Source organism: Brassica napus, chromosome C6, assembly GCF_020379485.1.
Source record: "Brassica napus cultivar Da-Ae chromosome C6, Da-Ae, whole genome shotgun sequence".
NCBI classification, from domain to species: Eukaryota; Viridiplantae; Streptophyta; class Magnoliopsida; order Brassicales; family Brassicaceae; genus Brassica; species Brassica napus.
The window spans coordinates 33,178,358-33,204,722 of NC_063449.1; the positions used below are offsets into that span (position 1 = coordinate 33,178,358).

Genomic DNA, 26,365 nt, shown 5'->3' on the forward strand with positions numbered 1-26,365 from the left:
ACAAGATTCTCATGTACCAGAAACAACTTCTTCTGCTCCAGCCTGATAGCTTGTCCCCGAAACTCCAACAATTTTCAGAACCTACCTTTGATGCTCACTTCTTCGGCTTCGGAAACTCCACCTGCGTCAGAACACTCGGTAATTACTCAATCAAACTTGCTCTTCGCCTTTTGACTTACATAATTTATTAGAATCTCACAATCCCTAGAACTCCACCGTATTGATACTAACGAGTTCTCATTGCTTTGATTGTGAGGTGTTGGCTTCTACTTCCGAGTGCTCTGCAGGTCCATGTCTCCTCATATCACGTTGAGGATACCCAGACACACATCAAACTTGTTTCCAGGTACTCCTTTAGTTAGCATATCTGTCGGGTTTAGAGAAGTATGAATCTTAGAAACCTTGATAGTGCCTGCTGTGATGTGATCTCTGATGAAGTGTAGCTTGTAGTCAATGTGTTTAGTTCTCTCGTGATGCACACTGTTCTTAGCTAGGCTGATTGCACTCTGTGAATCACAATGAATCTCAACTGAATCTTGATTGAAACCCAATTCACCGCATATACTTTTAAGCCATAACGCTTCCTTAACAGCTTCTGCGAGGGCCATATATTCGGCCTCTGTGGTGGACAATGCCACTACATGCTGAAGTGTGGACCTCCAACTAATAGTATTTCCACCAACTTTAAACACATAACCTGAAACTGATCTTCTTTTATCTAAATCGGCTGCAAAATCTGAATCACAAAACCCCTGAACATCAATCTTCTCATGTTTCGTGAACGTTAAGCAACTTTTGGCTGATCCCTTTAGATATTTGAGAATCCATTTCACTGCATCCCAATGAACTCTTCCTGGTCTTCCCATGAATCGGCTGACCAAGCCTACGGCAAAAGCCAAATCAGGACGTGATCCTATCATCCCGTACATCAAGCTGCCCACGGCGCTTGCATACGGAACATAGTTCATGTAATAAGCTTTAAAATCTGCTTCATCATCACTCAAACTTTTTAGCTTAAACTGGCTGCTCACAGGAGTGACCACTGATCTTGCATCTTCCATACGAAACGTCCTTAGTACTTTCTTTAGATAACCCTCTTGGGACAGCTTTAGGGTTCCTTCTTTTCTGTTTCTGCCAATATCCATTCCTAGGATTCTTGTAGCTGCACCTAAGTCTTTCATCTCGAATTCTTTCTCGAGATTCTTCTTCAGCTTCTTAATAGCTTTCATATCTTTTGATGCAACTAACATGTCGTCCACGTATAGCAGTAAGTACACGATATCATCAATGTTCTGACCTTTAAAGTAGACGCATGGATCGTAGACACTTCTCTGGAACTTCTACTCTTTCATAAAGGAGTCAAATCTTTGGTTCCATTGCCTTGGAGACTGCTTCAATCCATACAAGGATCTCTTAAGCTTCCACACGTAGTCCTCCTTTCCTTTTTCAATGAAACCTTCAGGTTGACTCATGTAGATTTTTTCCTCAAGCGTTCCATTTAAAAATGCCGTTTTGACATCGAGCTGTTCTAACTCAAGGTCGAAGTTAACTGTGATTGACAGCATCAGATGAATCGAGACATGTTTCACAACATGAGCAAAAATCTCGTTATAATCCACTCCTTCTACCTGTGTGAAACCTTTAGCCACCAGCCTGCCTTTGAATCTAGGCTTTTCCACTCCTGGTATGCCTGGCTTTCTCTTAAAGAGCCATCTGCAACCAATGATCTTTTTGCCTTTGGGTTTCTTCACAACCTCAAAGGTGTCATTCTTCTTAAGTGAGTCCATCTCATCTTTAGTTGACAATTTCCAGTGTTTCCAGTCTTGGCTCTTGGTTGCTTCGAAGTAGGAACTAGGTTCATCTTGATCAATATCCTCTGCACTGGCAAGTGCATAAGCCACGAAATCTGTGTCTTCGAACCGAGAAAGAGGTCTTATTTCCCTTCTCTGTCGATCTCTAGCTAGGATATAATCATCTAGGTTTAAGTCCTCAGAATTTTCATGTTCAACTTCATCTTCTTGAGATTCAGTATCCGAACTTCCAGACTCAGAGATATCTGGATCAGAGGCTTCTCCACCATGAACAGATCCTATTCCTTCGTCTGTGTTGATATTACTAGAACCCTTAATCAACTCAGTGTCGAAAGAGACTCGTTTCTTCTTCTTTTTCTCTTTCCCTTGAACTTTCTCAGACGTTGAGATTTCTTTGAACACCTTTTCTTCATCAAACACAACGTTCCTACTGATGGTGCATCTTCCCTCCTCAGGGATCCAAACACGATACCCTTTAGTCTCAGGAGGATATCCCATGAAAACATCCTTAACAGCTCTAGGGCATATTTTCTCTTGTGTCACATGCACATAAGCCAGACTTCCAAACCTTCTTATGTGGTCATAGTTGATTTTGGAGCCCGTCCAGACTTCCTCAGGAATCTTAAACTCTATAGATGAGTTTGGTGATCTATTTATAAGGTACACAGCAGTAGATGCGGCATGATCCCAAAACTTCTTTTCCAAACCAGTCTCGGCCAGCATACATCGAACCTTATCCATGATCGTCCTATTCATTCTCTCGGACACTCCATTCTGTTGGGGAGTGTAGGCACAAGTCTTATGCCTCTTAATCCTTGACTTCTTGCACAGATCATCAAAACGATTATTGCAGAATTCCAATCCATTGTCAGTCCTTAGACATTTAATCTTCTTCCATGTCTGATTCTCAACTAACAATTTCCATTCTGCAAACTTGTCGAAAGCTTCATCTTTGCTGTTCAGGAATCTGATCCAAACCTTCTTAGAGAAATCATCCACAAATGTGACAAAATAGCGGCAGCCTACTTCAGTTGGTTCATTAGAAACAGAGCCCCACAAATCACTGTGAATATACTCCAGAACTCCAGTACTCTTGTGCTTAGCCTTAGGAAAACTTTGTTTATGTGATTTTCCTAACACACAAGTCTCGCAAAAATCTAGTGAATTAACCTCCTTTTCACTAAGATATCCTTTCTTAACTAAGATATTCATGCATTTCAAGCTCATGAGCCCTAGCCTTGAATGCCATCTGTTAGTTAAGTTCACTGAGGTCCTTACCTCGGCTGCATCTCCTTTAACGACCTGACCTTGAAGGTAGTACAAACCATCTTTGTACTTTCCGGAGATCACCTTCTTCCTTCCTTTATAGAACTGAACGATGAAATCTTTTCCTTCATAATAGCATCCATTCTTTTCTAACTGTCCATACGAGATCAGATTCTTTGCCATTGATGGTATGTACCTGACATCTGTAAGGATCACAATTGACTCATCTTGGTTCAATATCTTCAACTTCCCAATGCCCTTAATGTCACTCTGGGTATTGTTTCCCATGAGCACATTTCCACCATCAAATTCCTCCAAGTTAAACAACGATCCCTTGTCTGGGGTGATGTGGAAAGTGCAACCGGAGTCCAGCACCCACTTGTCTTCAGAAGACACGGTGCTTGCTGTTAGAATCATAGGATCTTGAGGCTTTGTCGTCACGTTTGCGGCTCCAGGAGCCTTGTGATGCTTCCTCTCAGGGCAATCTCTCTTCCAATGGTCCTCTTTACCACACACAAAACAACCCTTGTTGTTCTTGGTGTTTCTCGGCTTGGACTGTGATCTGCCCCTTCCTTTAGATTTACCTCTGCTATTAGAATCCCCTTTCTTATCTGATCTCCCTCTTGACCCGACATATAGACCCTCTGCATCAGACTTGGGTCTTGTTAACAATCCTTTTTTCCTTGAGTTCTACTTCCTTAGAGTAAGCTGAAGTAACAACCTCATTGATTGTTAATGTGTCTTTGCCACTGTCATATTTCAGGGTATGAACCAGCTGCTCATACTTGGATGGGAGGCTAGATAGGATTTGGATTGCCTGGTCTTCCTCAGGTATGTTAATGTTGAGACTTTCGAGATCATCTACCAGTTTGAGAAAATCATTTAAATTCTCCTCAATGCTCTTGCTCTCTTCCATTCTGAAACTCGCAAATCTTTGTTTCAGGTAGATTCGGTTTGGCAAGGTCTTAGTTTGGCAATCTCCTTCCAGTGCCTTCCACACAGCGAGTGCAGTAGGCTGCTTTCTGATCTTCCTCAGTATGGTGTCGTTAACACTCATGCAGATCAGATTCTTGCACCTCCGGTCTTTCTCTTCACTGACCGGTTCAGGTTTGATATCAACACCTTTACCGTCTGTATCATTCCCGCTTTCATCTGGTTTAGACTCTTGTAGGCACTTGTCTAGACCTAGAATCTCAAGCTGACACAACATCTTGTATTTCCATAAACCAAAATCGCCTTTGCCATCAAACTTTTCAGTGTCAAACTTAGCCTTGACAGGTTCCATGACTTGTGATTTTTGATTCAAAAAAAAAACAACTTCCTTCTCAGGTACCCGTAAACTGCTTTCAGATATCAGAGACAACCAGTGAAATTTTCAGATAAGTTCACCTGACCCTCTCTTTTGTTCTGACCTAGCTTTCCTTGCGTAACACCCACGAGATACCCTAGCACAAACTAGTCCTTGTAATAGAACCAGTGCTCTGATACCACTTGTAAGGTTCAACGCCTTTGAATCCTCTACTCGTTAACTATTTCTTATCCTGCTTATGGTTGTTTAAGAAAAGATTAAACTAAAGAAATAAGAACACACACAATTTAACGAGTTCCCGACCTCTAACCGGTACGTCTCGTGGGAGACTGTCCTCCCAAACTTCACTATGAATAAGAGAGTACAGAGGTGATCACAACTATGATCTAGCTTGTGTATGTGCAAGCTTTGTATCTGAGAAAACGTAAAACCTTAGGCAACAAGATAGCTTAGGTTTTGTTTATATATGAGCTAGCAACAAAACCCTAATGCTTTATGTCTTGGGCTTGCGCAGGAGATTGGCCCAGTGTAGGCTACATGGGCTTTGGGCTTACGCCAACAACACCAACACTTTTGGACAAAGCTTATTTAAACCCACTTCTTCTATGTCGAGGAAAAATATTCAGATGAACCATGAAAAGAAAAATCCTTCCACTTAAATAGTTATGCTAGTATTTTATTTATTTATTTTGTGACTGAGAGTACAACACAAAGTTAGCTTCGATAGATTCTGTTTTTCAATGATGGTAAACAAAAACAATGTTGCAGTTATATTCTTGGAATCTGAGCGCTATGAAGCCATCACACTACTTTATCGTTTATTTCGGTATTGTAATTTGGATTTATGTTCTTATTATTTTTACAAATATCAGTTATCTCCATTGTACTAAAATAAAATAAGGTTCCTGCATAAACTCATACAACCACAATGTACAGTTCTATTTGTAACATTCTGAAACTTCCGAAAAGCTTTGCGTCTCTATAATCTGCAAAAGAAATTACATCGATCTTAACCTAGTGAAAATGTCTTGAAACCGTTAAGTATTAGACTAATGGGCTTCCACCCATACTCTTATCCTCTCTTTTCCTGCGAGTGGATGTTAGCCAGTTATTACATAGCCATTTGCTATGCGATGATAAATTATTGGCAGTTTCTTTGTGCATTGTTGTTCTTTGCTTAAGACGTGCACTTAGGATAGCAAACGCAGGCTCAACAAATGGCTAACGCAACCCGAGGTAGCAGAGGACCAGTCACAAGAATCCACAAAGATTCATTCTTCACAAGTACATAAGGTTCCAAAAACAGAAAGATGGGTTGATGCGTGATAGAACAATGTGACCTGTATCCGCCACACATACCCTGTGAATAAAATCCATCATAGCTTCGAATATAAACAAGACCATACCTCTCGTCTCTGCATGAACCAATTAGAGAACATATGTTGCTTTGTCTCATCATGAGTGTTGCAGAATTACACTTTCTTATAATTATAATACTAATTGTGATACAGAAGTACTGGGTTTTCAACAACAAAAACAACAATCAATAGACATTTCACAAAAAAAGGATTATCATGAAAATTTCCTAAAAGGAAAACCATATGAAATCAGTTGCATATATGTGTATACGAAGATGCTAAACAACATAACATGACTACAAACACAAGAGTCTAAACTCTAGAGAAGCAGTTTTAGTAGATTATTTCGAATAGTGATGATAACAAACACATATATTAAGATGGTGAAAAGAATGGGAAGATAGTTTAAGCTTATCCCCTTAGCGGTAGCTATGATAGGAAGGGCTGTACATGCTGCTCTCAGCACACTTCTCCAGCTCCTTGGGCTGAGGCAACCTCGTCGCCAATCCTATACATGTATGCAATGTAATCACACTCAAAACTCACTACATTAAACAACACAACACAAGACAACACTAAGTGGTGTACTTACCCAGTTCATAGGCCTTTGCAGCCACCTTAGCTGCAATACGAGCTGAGATTTTTCTGATATTCCTAAAGGGAGGGAATATCATCCCCTTCTCATAGTGCTCCTCCATCAGCTGCTCAGCCAAAGCTTCTGAAGCTGCCAGAAGCATGTCATCATGAACACGAATGGTCCCTGACATTATTAGCCCCAGTCCGAACCCAGGGAATATATAAGCATTGTTTGCCTGTCCAAACACAAAACAGTCAGAATCTTAACTCTCTTAAAATCAGTTGTTATATATAGCTCAAGTCCCAACCTGTCCAGGAACAAACGTCTTCCCCTCATACTCTACCGGCGCAAATGGGCTTCCACTTGCAAAGATAGCTCGTCCCTGTAGATCAAAAGGTTTGACTTTGTAAGCCAACAACAATCATCCTCTTCAGTAACAATCTTAACTCGTTTACCTTACTCCACTTATAAGCCTGTTCTGCTGTACATTCTGACTGAGAAGTTGGGTTTGAAAGAGAAAGGATGATGGGTTTCTGCACACACCAAGTTTGACTCTATTGTCAGGAACATGTGCTCCCAACACAAAATGTATATACCAAAACAATACCTCATTTAGCTCTGCCATGGTTTCCACCACTTCTTGAGTGAATGTTTGACCTACTCCTGATGTTCCTATTAAAACGGTTGGCTTGATTGCCTGAATGATAAAAAAAAAGACTTCAGTTTTAAACACTAAAAACCAATAAATTTTTTTAAAGGGAACATAACAATAACCATCACACCTTGACTGCATCAACAAGTTCCTTTATGGGTTTATGGTCATGAGCCCAGGGCTTTTTGAAATGTTGAATGGATTCTTTACGGGAACTGACAATCAATCCCTTCGAATCCACAAGCCAAATATTCTTCCGAGCCTCTTCCAATGGAATTTGGCACTACAGTCACCAAACATATAAGAAAACAGAGTAGCTTAGTAAAGCCAATGTCAAGAAACCGCTAGGCGGATGCTTAAAAATCTCATACTGGAAAAATTATTTTGATTAAATCCGATTTGCCAAATAGACGGATGCTTAGGCAGCGCCTAAGCCGATCTTTAGAACACTGAGTAAAGCAAATGTACAAAAGCTTATAGCTTACCTTCTTTGATATCTCAAGAGCAATTAGTTCAGCTATTCCTGTGCCAGCCTACATCACAAAGAAAGTGGTCAAGAAAAAAACCATGTAACAAGCATATTGAAAGATTTGATTTCACTGAAAGAAAAGTCCAAGCCTTACCTCTCCAGCACCGAGGAAGAGGAATCTGTGATTTGCCAAGGATCCACCAACAAATCTAAGAGCGCCAATAAGTCCAGCAAGCACAACTGATGCTGTGCCCTGTATATGAAATCACAGTTTCAGGACTTGTTAAATGTGTGTGTACCTCGTGTATCACGCCTTAATCAGAATATACCTGAATATCGTCATTGAAAACAAGATGCGTTGTACCATACTTAGCTAACAGGTCAAAAGCATTATGGTTGGCAAAGTCTTCGAACTGTAATTTTATCAGAAACGTCTAGTTAGTGGACTGGTGTTAGTGGGAGTACACTTATCCATGCGTTAAAAGCACTTAAAGCAAAACCTGAATAACAACTTTCTCCCCATAGTTCTGCTTGACTGCTGTCATGAACTCATGCATAAGTTCAGCGTACTCCTGTAACATAAGAAGAGGATTAAGGAGTTAAGCTTCATCCCAAGACAGTTTTACTGAAAGGTGCAGAGGAGCACATTACCTCTCCAGTAGCTCTCCTTTGGCGGAGCCCAATGTAGAACTCATCATTCAACAGCTTCTCATTGTTTGTCCCAACATCAATTGTTACAGGCAGACACTAGCAAACGACCAAAATATATATATAGAATGAGACTATGAGAGAATGTGGTTGAATGAGAATAGAGCTGATTCTTACCGCAGATGGACGAACACCTCCAAGGGCTGTATATAGAGAAAGTTTCCCAACTGGTATTCCCATTCCCTGAAGAAATTAATGATACATAGTAAGAAAATAAATCTAGACACACCATTGTCTTTTTAAAGATGGTTTATTATGCTATTACAAACTAGGAGAAATGTTATATAGACAAAACACGAAAGAATCCAAATCAAACAAACTTGCCTGACAACCAAGATCCCCTAAACCTAAAATGCGCTCCCCATCGGTGACAACAATGACCTGGATATTCTTCTCAGGCCAATTCCTCAGCACTTCAAGAATCTTACCTCTATTAAAGATTAAAAATGAGTCCAAGAAAAAATGCTTAAAAAAACAATGTTCCAAATTTGCTTAGGCGGCGGGGCCTATTCAGTTATGATCAAAACAATTTTTTTTGGTGTCAGCGGAGCATAGACACTAATCTTCTATAAAAAAGAGAGACTCACTTTTCTTTCAAGCTGATGAAAAGCCCCTGCGGACGCAAGAAAATGCTTCCATACTTCTGGCAAGCTTCACCAACGGTAGGAGTATAAACAACAGGCAGCAACTCTTCAACATGCTCGATAAGAAGCTTGTAAAACAGCCTCTCGTTCGTCTCCTGCAGATCCATCATAGCCATGTATCTCTGCAAGGGAACCTGATAGTGCCTTAGCGTGTGCATCATCTTCTTCACCTGAAGATCTTGCGAGATAACAGTGGGAGGAAGCAGCCCGCGGAGGTAGTGAGCGTCGCGCTCCCTCTGGCTAAAGGCGAGGCCTTTGTTGTGATGCGGATCGCGCAGCAGAGTGTAGCCGCTCGCGACGGAGAGAGACCAGGGGGTGATGGGCATGTCCTCCGTGGCGGCGTCTTCCCCGTAGACATCCTGAACTCCGCCGGTTACGTCGGGGGAGGGCTCGGGGGGCGTGGTGGTTTCGATCAGAACGCTGCCGTTTGGATCGACTTTAGATCCGAGAGAGGAGAGGACTCGAGAGGTGGATGTGCGGAGGGAGAGGTGTACACGTGGAAACACGGAGAGACGGAAGGGGAACATGTCCGAGGCGTGTCCGTGAGGTTTCGGTAAGAGATTGAGCTTGGTTAGATCTGCGAGGGAGTGATCAATGGGAAACGCCATTCGAACAAAGTTTGTCGTTGGTACTCTCTCAGATCTACGGGAGTGATCAAAAGATGAAAAGTCGATTTGGATTGCGAGTTAAATGAGCTTTCTCCTCTCTCTCACGTTACGAAACGACGACGGTTCTGTTAGGTTAGCTTAACTAAATTAAATTAAATTCTATATCGATACAACCTAGGCTTGCTTATATATCATGTGCTTGTTTTCTTATCTGTCCATGACTAGTAGTCAAATACTAATTCCCCCTTTGTGTGTGTATAGAATCCTTGTTTCTTAAAAGTTAAAACCAATGTTCTATAAATATAGGGTATATAGACAGCGCAGCCTTCGCAAATTGATCATAGTTAACTTTTTTTAAATAAAAATCTGATTTATGTCATTCAAATCAGTGCAAACCAAGGTTTTAAAATCCATAAGGGACCGGCCGGTCTGACCGGTCCGACCATAACTCGTTGGGCAAGACGAGTCCGGTTTAGTCCAAACTTCGAGATTGCTCAAAACCGGAAAACCTGACTCAAAACCGGAAGAACCAGTGACTAGGTTGAACATTAAAACTAAAACCTGGTTTTACAAAATACACAAATTTGATGAAATTTTACTTTTTGTCGCTCGTTTCAAATAGAATTTTATATCAAGAAACTAAGATAATAACTTAATAGTTCCATTGATAAAACTGATTTTTGGGTAGTAGAAGAAAGTGGAGAAGCTGAACTACATTATGATGAACTTGAGAATGAACTTATCCAAGAAAACCCAAAAGATTGAAAAGATTAAATTTCTGAAATCTTAAAGTTGGACGGGGTAGATGCACCTTCTTTTAAACTATATATTTCTTTGGCCATGATGTCTTTATTTAACTCATACATTTTTTATTTATTTTTGTTTTAGAAGGTAACAAAGACAAAGTGTCATTGTCTTGATATCTTTTTTTTTTTCTTTTTTGAAACTGATCTCAAGATGATATCACTAAATAAGTTTCAGATATTTTATCATTCTCCTACAGATTTTTTTTCAAATTTTTTTCATGTTTTCATTTAGTGCATTATGTATTTGAGATTCAATTATTAATTTTCTATTTATGATATTATTTTCAGATAGTAGGTCTATCCTAGAGAATTTCTCATATATATATATATATATATATATATATATAATAAATAAAAACTCTGGTTCAACCGGTAGAACCGGTCCGACCAATCAACCCGTGAGTACACCAAGTCGGTATTCGGTCCGGTTTTTAAAACATTGGTTCAAACCGATTAAATTAACAATACTCAATTTAAATGCGTTTAAATAATAATCTTATTGCAAATCTATCTAATCTTTATAATTTATCAAAATAATTATATAACTAAATCTAAAACTAAAATATCTAATATAAATATAAAAATAGCATATAAAACTAAATTAATAAGTTATAGTCTAGGTTATGAGTAATCCATCTAATTGCTATATATATATGTACAGTGCCTAAGGATAATTTGATTCTATGTCAATTCAATTTAATTGTTTCTACTGTATGTAAAATTAAAGCTAGACAATATATATGTAAATTTTGATTTGATTTGATTTGTTATCTTTTTCGACTTAAACAAAAAAAATGGATATCTGTAACTCTACAAATCAAAGCAAATAGTAAAATACAATATTAGTAAGAGATGAAACAAATCACACAAACTAATATTTTTAGGAACCATCACACATACTAATATTTTTAGGAACCAATATCTTATTTGATTCGTTATATGCATATATATATATATATATATATTTATAGAATTACATAATTATTATATATTATGTAAATTTTACATTATTTGTTATTTATTAAAGTTATTATTCTAGTTATTAAATTTTTAAAAGTAAATAGATTTTATTTTGTAATAAAATATTATTTATATTTTTTTAATCTATATATATTTATTTTCATATTTTTTATTAGTTTATTTATATGGATCAAAATCGAATCGGATTATCAGGTTAAAAATATAAAAAAATTTAGATATCTAAACATCGAATATTCGAGTAACTACGTGATGGATCAGATAACTAATTATTCAGACGAAGCATATCAAATCACGAATATATAAAAAAAAAAACAAAAACCAAACATTCCATTCGTGCCCATCCTGTATAAAAGCCCCCCGTACGTTCTTGTTTACTTATCTTTATTTTGCCTGAATCTATATTACATACCAATACCAAAGCTCATGACAATAAGCCAAGAGAAGATCAACGATGATAAAATTAATTAAATTCGACTGTTCACAGGATTTCAGCAGCAAAAAAGGAAAAGAAAATGTATTACGAGATTAGTCTACATTACATAGCAAAAGTACAACAACACACCCAGAAGAACTCATCCTTGGCTACACTTCACTCTCTAGATTCACCCAGACAATGTTACCTAAATTTTCTTCTTGTTTTTTTTTTGGTAAAGATGATCACAAGAAAACACAACCATTCTTCTTTTTCTTCTTCTTTTGCTTTGGTGGCTGAAGCACTACTTTTATGGCTGCGTCAAAGACTGCCTTCACGTTCTGCAAAACCCCAACACTTCTCTTATACACAAACCTCAACAAAAGACATGTAAGATAGAATTATGCGGGTCTTGTGTGTGTACCTGCTGCGTCTTTGAACTGCATTCAATGTAAGCCGGAGACCCTATCAGTTTCTTTAGTTCCTCACCCTGCAGTCAAACAATGAAACACAAACATCCCATTAAGCAAAAGACTTCCGTTTGAAAGAATATTGAATTGTGGAGGTAACCTAACCTGGTTGGTACTAATCGGCACTGCACCAGGGTGGTCTATGAAGAACTGCTTGTCATCTCGAAGATCTGCAAAAAATTTCAAATTATAAAGTAAGAAACTTTTGAACTATTGTATCTTTCTTATCATCAGGACACAAGAACAGTGTCAATACCGAGTTTTGTTCCAACGAGGATAATAGGAACACCTGGAGCATAATGCCTGAGCTCAGGAATCCACTGAGATACCATAAAAAAATAAGTCAATGTAACTAAACCAATAATGAAAGTTAGAAGCAACAAAAGAGCCAAACCTTCTTGGCTATGTTCTCGTAGCTAGCTTTGCTAATAAGAGAGAAAGCAAGAATGAAGACATCTGCACCACGGTAACTCAATGGTCTTAACCTGTTATAGTCTTCTTGACCTGCCACAAACCAAACAAGACCTTAGTAACAAAACAAGAAACCAAGATTTTGATGGGTTTCAAAATCATGATTCTTACCAGCTGTATCCCACAAGCCAAGATTCACAGTGTTCCCATCAACAACCACATTAGCACTGAAGTTGTCGAAAACTGTTGGTACATAGTCCTGATAAAGTCAATAACAACAAGTCATAAGAGTTCACCCTAAATGTATAACCTAAACCACCATTCTCAAAGAAGCTTCAAGAACGCTATTGAGAGCAAAAAGAAGACAAAGGAAGAGACTTTAAGCAATGAAAGTGTACCGTAGGGAAAGTGTTGCTCGTGTAAGAGATCAGCATACAGGTTTTTCCGACGGCACCATCGCCGACGGTGACACACTTTATGAACCTCGAAGCGCTCATCTCCGCCGCAAATTTCAGAAAAGGAGTCTCGTTTTTTTCCTCTTCTACTTGCTCAAATCCATTCACAAGAATCAAGAAATGGTCTTTTTGCTAACTCTAGAAAACCCTTTAAGATTCGAACTCGAAAGCTTGAGCAATCCGCTAAATTCAAAATAGCAATGAAGAGATGTTCGACGAGAGAGAGAGAGAGAGAGAGTAATGGCAGAAGAATGGGAAAATATATTCTTTATTTTTGTTCCTCTGTTTTTGAACCGTTGATTTTGAGATGAGCCTTTTACAGACAATGCCAGCTAATGGTACACCTAACCACACCCTACCATTTACACTCACCTCCCCCACTTAAAAAAAAGAAAAAATAAGTTTGCACTTTATTTCAAATTTGAATGACAAATTATTTGTTAATGAGTTTTATTTTTCAATTTAGTTCGGAGCATCTCCAACAAACCCCTCATTTTTAATAGGGTTCATCCTTAAAATAAAGAGATGAAAGGGTAGTTCTCCAACAATCACCCTCAAATTTCTTTTTAAGAAAATTAACAATTTACACTTTAGTCTTTAAATTATTAATAATTAAATATAATCACTAAATGTTCAAAAATCAATAAAACATACTATTTAAAGCATATTAAAATAAAATATTTTTGAAAGAATATAATAACATTTAATCAAATATAACTATAAATAATACAAAAAATGTTAATAAAATAATTTTAATAAAATAATTTAAAAAATATATAACAATAAGTACTAAAATATGATATATAAAAGGTTATTCATGTCATTGTCAAACATATATAATTGTAGGGACAAAAGCAAAAAGTAAATGGTGTTTTAAGGGAATGAATAGTACACTTCCAAATTTAAAGGGATGAAGAACTGTTAAAGTGCACAAACCTTCAAAAAATAAAGAGATAAGGGGCTGTTGGAAATGCTCCTAGAGAGAGACCTATTTACAACTTGAAATTATTATTCTTTTAAGATGGCCAACTACCACCAAAACAACAACTTCAAAACATCATAAGAAACTAAAGTAAGTTTTTTTGATATACAATAATAATTTAATAAAATTCAGTTATATGGTTTAATTAAAAATTATAAAATTGTATAAATAAGAAAATTAGAAAAATTTATAAATAACTGATACAGAGTTAAGTGTTTTCGAAAGTTTCTCAAGTTTGTTTAGAATTTTTATTTGAGAAATTTCTCTTCCTTTTCTTAATAATTGATGTATCATCAATGAAGATGTTCTAATTCACTAGTTTTCTTGTTTAAAATATGGGTTACTTAATTCTCTAACTTGACCATACATAATCTAAATGAACTCTATTATAAATACAAAAGCACAGTAAATTAAGGTTATCTTTAACAACAAAAGATAAAGCATAAGCGGCCAAACTATGGGGACGGCAGATTGAAGTTATTTAATCATTGGATTGGAACAACAACTCTCATCGAGAACGTGCCACTTAGTGTTACGGCACCATTTCATTCCTTTTGTATCAAATCTCTTTGATATTTTATAGTAGAGTTTTATTTTGTCAAGAGTTCTTTTGTCATTATAATTTAAGAGTTTTAAAAGTACCAACGATCATACACACATCAGGAACTGTCCCCATAATTGTTTATCCAAATCATACGGTCGCATTATTGCATTTTTTTCATACGTAGATGGATGAATCATTTTTCCAACTATATAATGGAAAAAAACTATATATATAATGGGAAGATATGAGCTAATAAGCAATCAAATGAAACTAAAGAAGGGGTTAGAGTTAGCTCTACGCGTCTACCTACTCTTCACCAACAACACCTTTTTACATTCGTTCTAATTCTTATATGAAATCAATTTCAGAATTCAGGATTTTGTTGAGAACTTTATCATGTACAAATATGAATTTTAATTAGTGCTTGTGATTAAAGCCACTGATTTGGAAAAACAGTAATAAAATATATTTTTTCATGAGCCAACTTAATCAAGTGACATCAATATTTTTCTTGAATAAAAGATTGCCAAAAAAGATTTTAACAAACGAAGTCCGTGGCTTCGTGCCATAAGACAGGCACAAAAACCAGCACAATTGGGAGCTACGAAGAAAAAGAACAATAAACTGAAGGCTCACTGGAATTCCATGATCATATAGATTCATAATGAAGAGTATTAGAGCAACTCCATTGATAGTTTCTAGCTTAGAGTATATAAAAGTACATTTATTGTATGTATATATTATATAAGTGTATGTAATTGCGGGGTTCTAAGCTTTACAGAAAACGTCACCCAAAGTATCTGAGAACCCCACAATTACGTACACTTATAATATACTTTTAAAACCCCCAGACTAGAAACCTTCAATAGAGTTGCTCTTGCATAACATAAAGAACGAGGGCTAGTCCAAAGGTAGCCACAAGGTCGGAAGAGAAGAGGCGCACTTACAGCTAATGACTACATATTGTAAAGTTGTGATGATATTGTGTAAAGACGACTTGAATTAATCTGATGACCATAGTCGAATATATATACAACTTGTATAAGGTCGAAACCTTAACAGAAAAGGAATATTAACATATTTCCTAACTAGATAAATGTAAACACAAAGGTAATCCTTATCAATAGGATTCCCTTTCCTAATACTCCCCCTCAAGTTGGAGAATGAAGATCCTGAATACCCAACTTGGACGATAAAGCTTCAAACTGCGGACGACCAAGAGCTTTAGTTAGAATGTCTGCGAGTTGGTCTTTTGTCCGAACATGAATCATAGAAATGAGACCTGCTTTGACTGCATCACGGACACTATGACAATCTCGCTCAAGATGTTTTGTACGTTCATGAAACACCGAGTTTGAAGCGATGTGAATTGCAGCTTTACTGTCACAGTGGAACTTGATAGGCTTGGCAGCCTCGAGTCCCAAATCAGACATCAGCCATTGCCCGGTACTCAGCTTCAGCGGAAGACATGGAAACTGTGTCTTGTTTCTTAGTTTTCCAATTAATTGGAGACCCTCCAAGAAGTACTATGTAAGCGCTAAGAGATCGACGACTCTCTGGACATGTACTCCAGTCGGCATCAACATAAACAGAGCGCTGAAGATCACTATTAGCTCGGAGTAAAATGCCTTGTCCAGGACATCCTTTAAGAAAACGAACCACACGAAGCGCTGCATTCCAGTGTGCTTCACGAGGTTTCTGCATGAACTGGGAGAGAAGATGAATAGTATAACAGAGCTCTGGACGAGTGATCGACAAATACACCAAACGACCAACAAGGCGTCGATATTTCTTTGGATCAGTCATAACTGGACCATTATCAGTGGCTAGTTGATGATATTGTTCTAACGGAATGGAAACGGGCTTGCAGCCTAACATCCCAGTGTCTGCAATGATGTCCAGAACATACTTTCGCTGCGAAAGAAAAATCCCTTCATCTGACTGAGCCACCTCAATGCCAAGAAAATATTTAAGTTTACCCAAGTCCTTCATCTTAAAGCACTGACCCAAATACTATTTAAATTTAGTGAGAAGTGCAAGATCATTACTGGCGAGAACTAGATCATCGACATAAATAAGAACACGAAGCTCCTTGGAGTCTTTGCTGTAACAAAACAAAGAGTAATCTGAATAAGATGGCTCAAAACCGTATTCAGTAAGTGCCGTTGTCAGCTTCTCAAACCAGCAGCGAGGAGCTTGGCGAAGACCATATAATGATTTACGCAGGCGACATACTTTAGTAGGATCAGGATGTGTGAAGCCAGGCGGTAACTTCATGTAAACTTCTTCTTGAAGATCACCGTGTAAAAACGCATTGTGGACGTCCATTTGGTGGACTTCCCAACCTTTTACAGCAACAAGACCAAGCAGAGCACGAATAGTACCCATCTTAACAACAGGGGCAAATGTTTCCGCAAAGTCATCTCCCTCAACCTGTTTATTTCCATCTGCAACTAATCTGGCTTTCGGACGTTCGATAGTACCATCAGCATTGTATTTATACTTAAATATCCAATGGCAGCCAATCGCCTTCTTGTCTGGAGGAAGTGATTCAATGTCCCATGTACCACTCTCTTCATGTGCAATAACTTCGTGTTTCATTGCACCCCGCCATATGTCATCTTTAGCAGCTTGGGAGTAGTACCGTGGTTCAACTCCAGCAGTAATAGCCGCAAGAAAGGCCTTATGCGAAGCTGAAAAATTCTCATCAGTGATAAAATTGGTTAAGGGATATAGTGTTTTACCTTGGACAATTTCAGAAGACGACGATGCAGAGTAGTGAAGAGCGAGAGAGGGGTCTTCAAGACTAGTGGCGTTGTACATCACATAATCTTTGAGTTTGACTGAAGGTTGACGTAAGCGTTGTCCCCTACCAGTTGTGGACTCGGGTGCAGGTTGTGTAGAGGACGGTAAGACTGAGGATGCCAGATCCATAGGGACAGCAGAACCAAGAGAAGACTCTGTTTCAGGCATCGGTAGTAACTCATTATCAGGCAATGCACTTGATGGTGAGGTGGGTGAGTTACCACCATCACTTTCAACGACAGCAAGCTCGTTACTTGCAGACAAACTCTCCCTGTCAACAAACGTCGGTTCGTGAGCAGTATCCCAATCATCAGCAACTGTAGGCATAGGAGACGGAAGAGTGGGTGAGCTAGTTACTGAACGTGGAGAGGAGAATGGGAACTCAGATTCATGAAACTCGACGTCACGCGATATGAAGAACTCGTGTTTATCAAGATCATAAACTCTCCAGCCTTTCTGAGCATACGGATAGCCAACAAATAAACATCGCCTACTTCTCTTACCAAACTTATCCTTGTCACGAGCTCTATGGTGGACAAAACAAAGACAGCCAAAGACTCGTATCTGAGAGTAGCTAGGTTTGGCATTGTAAAGGACTTCGTAAGGAGACCGATGGTGAAGAACGGCCGAGGAAATTCCGAGGAAGTAGGGTTTTTAAACCGAAAACAACGTTTTGCGGTTTGAATAACACTTATATAACCCTTATTAAGTGTCTTAGACTGATTATGAAGTCAAAACTTTGTTCCTTACCCTATAATAAACACTTTTCCGATTGTATGAACGAAATCCCCACAACATAAGAGAAACACTTATACACTTTAATGAACGGTAAAGGGAATACTTACAATTCGTTTTGAAATTTTGTTATTTCATAGTTTATGATCATCTATACAAAGATTCTTCAATGGTATGCATTGCATTTGTATAAGAAATGATATAGGGCAAAAAAATTTGATGTTTTGAAACCCCAAACATGTGTTCCTCGGAATTTCCTCGGAATATTCCGAGGAAATTCCGAGGAACAATATAAACCAACAGAAATACATGCATAAGATATTCTTTTTCCTCGAATTAATGAAATATCCGAGGAAATTCCGACGGATATTTAAGTGTCTGTCGGAATTTCCTTAGAATATTCCGAGGAAATTACGAGGAACAATATAAACCAACAGAAATACATGCATAGGATATTCTTTTTCCTCGAATTAATGAAATATCCGAGGAAATTCCGACGGATATTTAAGTGTCCGTCGGAATTTCCTCGGAATATTTTCATTTAACCGTGCAAACCAGCCGCGAAATATTTCGCGAAAATTGAAATTGAAAAACCGAGGAAATTCCGACGGAAACTATCCGTCGGACCCTAGGTTTTATAACGACGAAACACTTCTTCTTCCCCATTTCTCTCTTCTTCCTCTCCGGCTCCTCTCCCTCCTCTCCGGCGATTTCCCCCTTCTCTCTCTTCTTCCTCTCCGGCGAATCCTCTCTAAACCTACACAAATCATGTAATGACCCTATCCCACTCTCTTAGGTTCTATTTGTTAGGTTTTTGTGTAGATTTGATAGATTTTTGTTAGGGTGATTGGTTAGGAATGTGATTTGGTTGTATAATATGTTTAGAATTGTGATTTGGTTGAATAATTTGTTTTGTTGAATTGATTTAGAATTTTTTTATAAATTTTTTATTATTTTTGTACTTATAAAATCGATTTTTTGTATATAAATTCGATTTTTTTGTATAAATTCGATTTTTGTATTTTACAAAACGATTTTTGTATATAAATTCAATTTTTTGGATTTTACAAAACATTTTTAATATCTATAAAACTTTTTTTGTGATTAAAAATTATTATTTAGAATAAAAAAATAAAATAAATATATATATATATATAAATATAAATTTCTATATTTATTAAATATTTTTAATATTATTAAAACTATTTTTTGTAATTATTAACCTATTTTTTTATTTATTAAAACTATTTTTTTTATTAGAAATATTTTTATATATTTATTAAATATTTTTAATATCTATAAAACTTTTTTTGTGATTTTGGGATTTAAAAAAAAAAAAAAAATTATATATTTATTAAATATTTTTTTTTTAATTTACAGGTCTCATGATGATCAGACCCGGCCTCGACAGCGTCGTGGTCGTGGTGGTACGGGGAACCAGTCTCGGGATTCCAGCCATTTTCAGGATTCCCCTTCGCCCCACAGCTCCTACCATACATCTTCTTCTGCTGCACCCGCTCCTGTTCCTCTCGCTTCCGCTGCTGCACCCGCTCCTGCTCCTCCGGGTCCTCCGGGAGTGATGAGTGTTGCGGAGTTGGTTCGACAGCCCGGTCGTGACCATCTTCCCTATCTCACTCCGTATCTACATGGACGGGGTCAAACATGGTAATTAAACATATTTTTTTTTTCATTAAAATTTGATTCATTATTAAGCGTTTGTTCTTTTTATTAGGTTCAACCAATCCGGGAACGGGATCAGCGCATGGATCAACCGTATGATGTACTCGGCCCTCGACAAGGGACATCCGACTTTCACTCACTTTCCTACCGAAAAGCAGCATTTGTGGTTTCGTCAGTTTGCGATAAGTATTCTAATTTTTTACTTATATTTTTAATCTTTAATATAAATTTTCTACTAATTGTGTTTTTTTTTCAACAAGAATTCAACTGGAATTCCGATGAGACGATCTTTATCTATCACCACTTCGTCCATAAAGTTATGGACAACTATGGGAAGCAGATCCACGAGTGGAAGAAAAAGTAGGAAATCAACAAGGTTGTTTTTAATTTATTAAACAATTTTTTAATTTATTAAACTATTTTTTAATTTATTAAACTATTTTCTTTTTTTCTTTTTATTAAAAGGTCCCAAAGTCGATAAACAACACAGTCTGGACGGAGTTGTGTGCGCATTGGGATAAGGAAGAGACGAAAGAAACTTCTTCCACCATCTCCACCAATCGCAGGAGCGACCGTAAAGGGAAGAGCGTCTTCAAGCATAACTTGGGTGCTCAATCTATTGCCTCTCTGAGGGATCTCATGGTAAGTTCAGCCGTTTTTTCTTCAATTATTTAAGTTTTGAAATTTTATTTTTTGTGCATTTCTTCTAATTTATAATGTTTCTTTAATTTATGTTTTTTACAACAAGAAGACCGCCCAGATTGATGACGGTCTTGTGAGGGAAGTGGTCACCCTCGTCCAAACTCAGGTGCAAGACGAAGTGTCTCAGCTTCAAACCGAGCATGACGATTCGACGGCTTCGACCAACTTGTCCCGGTTTCGAATCAACGAAATCGTTGAATCCGTAAGTTCTTTTTTTTTAAAGTTCAATTCATTTATTTCTTGATTTAAATTTGGCTATTTTTCTATTTCAGTCGGTTCCAAAGAAGAAGGGACGTTTGGTCGGTTTGGGTCGTCGCACCCGGTCGGTTCCTCCTTCTTCTGCACCACCGCCCTTTGTTGATCCAGAAGTACTTACGACTCAGTTGAAGGACAAGGATGATCACATATCTTTGTTGGAGACCCAGATGGCGGCTCAATAGGCTGGCTATGAGGCACAGAGGAGGCTGAACCAGCAAATGATGGAGATGATGCAGAGGATGTACCCGAACGAGGTGTTCCCGAATGTGCAAGACCCGTAGTTTTTTTTTTCAAAAACTCGGAATGTTTTATTTTTATTTGTACAACTTTGAATATTATCTAATATTTTTTAAATTTTAATTTTAATTTTATATTTTCGAATTTAAATTTCAAAAATTTTATTTTTTAAAAAAAATTAATTTTTTTTTGAAATTCCGAGGAAATGAACCCTCGGAAATTTCCGAGGAACTTTTCCTCGGAATATACCGAGGGACTCATTCCTCGGAATTTTCCGAGGGCTCCTTTCCTCGGAAATTCCCGATGAAAATTCCGAGGAACATTTCGTCGGAACTTCCGAGGATTGGACCATCGGAAAGTCCATCGAGATATCCCGAGGAAGTTCTCCCTCGGTATATTCCGAGGAGCTTTCCGACGAACTGGTGGTCCTCGGAGTTTCCTCGGAAATTCGTTTCCTCGGAATTCCGTCGGAAATTTCCGAGGGATTTCCGAGGAAAAATGAATTTCCGAGGACTTGTTTCGTCGGTATGTCATCGGAATAACGTTATTCCGACGACATACCGACGATTTTTTTCCCTCGGTATGTCGCTGTTTTCTTGTAGTGTTTGGTCTCATCAGATACACAAATGGAACCCTATCTCTCTGTTATCAAGATGATCAGAGAAAATAAGCTTGACTTTTACATCATAAAGCTCGAACCAGACGGACTGCAAACGCTCCATCCAAGGAGTGTTTCACTGGGTTGGATAAAAAGACGCCTTGCGACGTTACAAAACTTGATGGTACTAATCTGTCTACTGGATCTACCGAGAACTCATATGAAAGCAAGCAGAGAGATAACTTATAAATATCGACATTTGAAACTAAAGCAAAGGGACTATAAAGATTCTTACAGGATGTCTTAGGAGAAACGCTTCGACTCTTCCTTGATTTTCTTCAGGGTCTATCGAGCAAGTACTGTATATCAAGAACCCACCCGGCTTTACCAATTTTTGAGATTTTAATTTAAGACACAAAGAGAAGTATTAGTTAGGTCCCGTATTAGTTTTTCCTAAAGAATTAAAATCTATCTACAGGGTGTGTGCATACTTGGAGGCAGAATCAAGAAGCTCATCCTATAGATTCTTAAGTTCTTCCATGCCCTCCAGTTTACAGTTCCAGTGCAAGTCCGCTCTCTGCAAACAGAGAGAGAGAAGGAACATGTTAAGCTATTCAACTAAGAAAAAACAGTATGATAAAAAATTGCTCATGTTAACCTTAGAGAGGACACCGATTCCAGAACACGGGGCATCAAGCAACAATTTATCATATTGTACCTCTTTTGTCTCCTAAACGACATTTGAGTTTGAAGCAAGCAATGTGAGTAGCTTACACACTTGTAAAGCTCACTTACTCAAACAGTATTAACTCACAGCGAAGACACGTAGATCGGAATGAATGGTTGTGATAAGTCCAGCAACTTGGTGTGATTTAGCTGTCTCCCCAAGAATTCTTAGCCGTCCTTCATTCACGTACATAGCATCAGCCTGCATAGCATATATCATACATATAATCAACGTGAGGTTGCCAGTTTGAGGATGGGAATGAAATCATTCTCAAAACAGATGAATATTAGAACAGTGAGCCTATGTAAGAATACCTTGGCGTTTCTAGCAAGATGCCATGAAAAGGGTCTTCCCTCCAGGAGCAGCACATGCGTTCAGTATCCTATCTCCTGGCTGAGGTTTCACCACTGAGATCTATATATATATATATATATATATATTCATAGAATAGGAAAAAAAAAATACAGAATCGATTCTAATTGACTGGAAATCGATCTCAATGCTAAATAACAGCCCATCTAATTAAAGGGGAGAAAAAATACAGAACCAATGCTAATTGACTGGAAATCGATACGATCGGTATAATAACTCGGAACAATCAAAATAGTGAAGACTGAGAAACGAAAACCACTCAATTTAATATCCAACATTAGCATGTGACCCACATAAGCTCCCCACCACCCTTGACATTTCTAGCCTCCCAGTACCGCAGCAGCATCGCATCCACAACCGATGAACACCTACCAGACTTCAAATCGAAAAAAAAAGCCTTTGAGTCAGCCATTAAGAGAGATGATCAGAAAGATATGAAAATGAGTGAGATGTGTAGAAGATAGATGTTGATATCGCGATTCGCAGAGGAGAGATTGTAACATATTTATACACGATTTCGCCGACGAACAGCGCAATCGAAGGTTTCATAGTGGGCTTACGAATTAAGAGGATTTAAGACGAAAAATCAACGCATACCGTTACAGAAACTGGATCGCCCCGTCCGCCGATCGAAGAGAAACGAAGAACACGAAGGCGTGAATCAGGACGGGTTAGGGTTTCTTTCTCTCCTGTGGTCGCGTCGCTGGTCGTTGGGCCGCTAAAACAAAACGCGAGACAAAGCCCAAGCGAAGCCCGACGGATGCCATAACACGCTGCGTTTCATTTAACGGGACATGTGTCGGCTGAAGGAAGACCGAATTGTTGCGCTGTCATCCGACGTGGATGGCTTTAGGAGAGAAAGAAAACCTATCCCCTATATATTATTTGTGAAACATTACAACTTATTTTTGTAACCACATGTCATCACTAGGATGATTCTTAGAATTATTAGAGAAATATGTTGGTCCATCTAATTATATAATAAGCTTTTTATTAAACTAACTATAAATTCATTATTAATGTCATTTATTATTTTCTTAAATAAAGATTACGGAATTGCCTAATGTGGGTAAAATATATATGACAATTAATGATTTTGAATAATAAAGATCTCATAAAAAAAATGTATCTTCTATAAAATTTGTTTAATTTAAAACTATAAAAATATTTTTTTAAAAAACACAATAACCATATTATAAAAATTTACATTTTTCTGTATATTTTATATTTTGAATTTTAAAAAATGAATATAAATTACTAAAACTGTTAAAAGTCTCACATTCAAATTTTGCGATCCATGGTTAAAATTTTTGTTATGACAAAATACAAATGATTACAAAATCATATAAGTAAAAGTCTAATTTAATTAATCATTAAGATTTAAAATATATATGTATATATATCATTCTAAATTAAACTATAAACCATATTGAATAAATAAATATTTAAGTTTCAAAATTTACTTTGAATAATTTTTTTTGATAAAAGTTTTGAACTAACATTGATAAAGTTTTTTAAATTATCAATTACTAAAATTATTAATCCCACAATAAAAATTTTGTTATCAGTAATTTAAAGTTTTTACTATTAAAAATACACATGATAAAAAAAACATATGAGTAAAAAGCATCTTTTAAAAAAAATAAAAAATAAAATAGACATTAACATTAAAAATATATCCCCTATATATTATTTGTGAAACATTACAACTTCTTTTTGTAGCCACATGTCATCACTAGGATGATTCTTAGAATTATTAGAGAAATAGGTTGGTCCATCTAATTATATAATAAGCTTTTTATTACACTAACCATAAATTCATTATTAATGTCATTTATTATTTCCTTAAATAAAGATTACGGAATTTCCTAATGTGGGTAAAGTATATATGACAATTAATGATTTTGAATAATAAAGATCTGATAAAAAAATGTATCTTCTATCAAATTTGTTTAATTTAAAACTATTAAAATAATTTTTTTTAAAAACACAATAACCATATTATAAAAATTTAGATTTTTCTGTATATTTTATATTTTGAATTTTAAAAAATGACTATAAATTACTAAAACTGTTAAAAGTCTCACATTCAAATTTTTCGATCCATGGTTTAAATTTTTTGTTATGACCAAATACAAATGATTACAAAATCATATAAGTAAAAGTCTAATTTAATTAATCATTAAGGTTTAAAATATATATGTATATATATCATTCTAAATTAAACTATAAACCATATTGAATAAATAAATATTTTAGTTTCAAAATTTACTTTGAATAATTTTTTTTGATAAAAGTTTTGAACTAACATTGATAAATTTTTTTAAATTATCAATTACTAAAATTATTAATCCCACAATAAATTTTTGTTATGAGTAATTTAAAGTTTTTATTATTAAAAATACACATGATAAAAAAAACATATGAGTAGAAATCATCATTTAAAAAAAACATTAATATTAAAAATATACTATGTATGTTAATATCATTTAAATTTAATTACATATCCTATCAATTTTTTTAAAAAAAATGTTTGGATTAATAAAATTGATTTATACGTTCGCACCAATTTAATTATATATGTAATAGTTACTGACTTTTAATTATTCAATATATATTTATTATTTCATAATATGTAAGAACATATAATACATAAAATAATTTATATGTAAAATGTTTATCCCGCGCAAGGCGCATGTCTTAATCTAGTTTTATATATAAAGATGTTCAACACATGACTTGAGCTTATCATCTTATTACAGTATATCCGAAAACTTTTTTATATTACAACCAAACCAACATAAGCATACCTGGTAAATGTCATAAAGTCACTAATAGATAGTGACTAGGGCTGTTCAATATGGTAAAACTGAACCTTACCGAACCGAACCGAACCGAAATAGACAATATGGTTTGGTTTTGGTATATACCATATAAACCGAATGGATATAATTTTATAAAAACCGTAGGATTTGGATATGGTTTGGTATATAACCGATTAAAACGAATAAACCGAAGAAAACCGACTAAAAGTAGAAACATGTAAATATGTATCTATTTTATAACAATACATGAATATCTATTTGTTATATAAGTTAAATTTGTGTTAATAACTATTACCATAATGTTATAGTAATAAAGAACAATTTGTAAAACAATTGAATTATAATTAAATAACAATACATCGTAATTCAGACATCTTATTTTAAAGTTTTTTTTTTATCTTTTTGCTTTATTTTAGTATTCACTAAATTAATATGAAGATTATAAATTTGATAGAAAATAATTAATGGAAAATTTTTATAACTTTTTTCTTATCTATAAACAAACAGAGTTTCGTGTTCAATCGAAAAAGCATGACTTTAATGAACACTAAATATGGAAGAGTGGAAAAACTTTTCTTTCATGTTTCTGTTTTGTTTTATATTTTTATTTTCAAAATTTCAGGCTCTGATTTTAATTATAGATTTGATTATTTTATTTGATGGTAGAAGCATTTTTACTTTTTTGTTCATTTATTTGAACATGTAATATATTTTTAATAAATGACTGTGTTGACAATATGACTCTAAAATTCATTTTATATGATCTCAAACTAAATAATTATGTTTTTTGGTATAAAATCGAATAAACCGAAAACCGACGGTATATAAACCGAACCAAACCGAAGTAAATATGGATTTAGAATGGTAGTTATATTTTACTAACCGAAATACCGAAAACCAAAAGAAACCGAACCTAAATCGAACCGATATCCGGATTGAACACCCCTAAGCGAAACCACCTAA

General features: G+C 36.1%; 3 protein-coding genes and 1 long non-coding RNA gene across 6 annotated transcripts; all 4 read right to left on the bottom strand.

The window, feature by feature from the left end:
• Nucleotides 1–5,939: 5,939 nt before the first annotated feature.
• LOC106433358 (NADP-dependent malic enzyme 4, chloroplastic-like) lies at nucleotides 5,940–9,543 on the bottom strand. The gene is made up of 14 exons (XM_048760385.1): nucleotides 8,738–9,543; nucleotides 8,475–8,580; nucleotides 8,268–8,333; nucleotides 8,094–8,189; nucleotides 7,943–8,014; nucleotides 7,772–7,855; nucleotides 7,597–7,695; nucleotides 7,459–7,506; nucleotides 7,104–7,256; nucleotides 6,929–7,018; nucleotides 6,777–6,854; nucleotides 6,629–6,703; nucleotides 6,337–6,556; nucleotides 5,940–6,252 (listed from the first exon to the last, which is right to left on the bottom strand). The coding sequence occupies exons 1-14, from the start codon at nucleotides 9,400–9,402 to the stop codon at nucleotides 6,164–6,166; spliced, it is 1,941 nt and encodes a 646-aa protein (XP_048616342.1). The 5' UTR covers nucleotides 9,403–9,543; the 3' UTR covers nucleotides 5,940–6,163.
• A 2,085-nt stretch (nucleotides 9,544–11,628) lies between these two features.
• On the bottom strand, nucleotides 11,629–13,564 carry LOC106433336 (rac-like GTP-binding protein ARAC5). Its single transcript, XM_013874181.3, has 7 exons — nucleotides 12,881–13,564; nucleotides 12,654–12,741; nucleotides 12,466–12,575; nucleotides 12,328–12,391; nucleotides 12,177–12,241; nucleotides 12,026–12,091; nucleotides 11,629–11,942 (listed from the first exon to the last, which is right to left on the bottom strand). The coding sequence occupies exons 1-7, from the start codon at nucleotides 12,977–12,979 to the stop codon at nucleotides 11,847–11,849; spliced, it is 588 nt and encodes a 195-aa protein (XP_013729635.1). The 5' UTR covers nucleotides 12,980–13,564; the 3' UTR covers nucleotides 11,629–11,846.
• Nucleotides 13,565–15,888: 2,324 nt separating this feature from the next.
• LOC106433341 (uncharacterized mitochondrial protein AtMg00810-like) lies at nucleotides 15,889–16,455 on the bottom strand. The gene has a single exon (XM_013874185.1). It carries the CDS (start codon nucleotides 16,453–16,455, stop codon nucleotides 15,889–15,891), a length of 567 nt encoding a protein of 188 aa, XP_013729639.1.
• A 5,130-nt stretch (nucleotides 16,456–21,585) lies between these two features.
• Nucleotides 21,586–23,554, bottom strand: LOC106433340. Of its 3 annotated transcripts, XR_007324968.1 has the most exons (7): nucleotides 23,175–23,554; nucleotides 22,871–22,953; nucleotides 22,520–22,598; nucleotides 22,293–22,406; nucleotides 22,137–22,208; nucleotides 21,970–22,055; nucleotides 21,586–21,860 (listed from the first exon to the last, which is right to left on the bottom strand). It is a non-coding gene; the product is annotated as an uncharacterized LOC106433340 (long non-coding RNA). The 3 variants fall into 3 exon arrangements; XR_007324967.1 differs by having other exon boundaries at nucleotides 22,520–22,953; nucleotides 23,175–23,553; XR_007324966.1 differs by lacking the exon at nucleotides 23,175–23,554 and having other exon boundaries at nucleotides 22,520–23,129.
• Nucleotides 23,555–26,365: the final 2,811 nt, after the last annotated feature.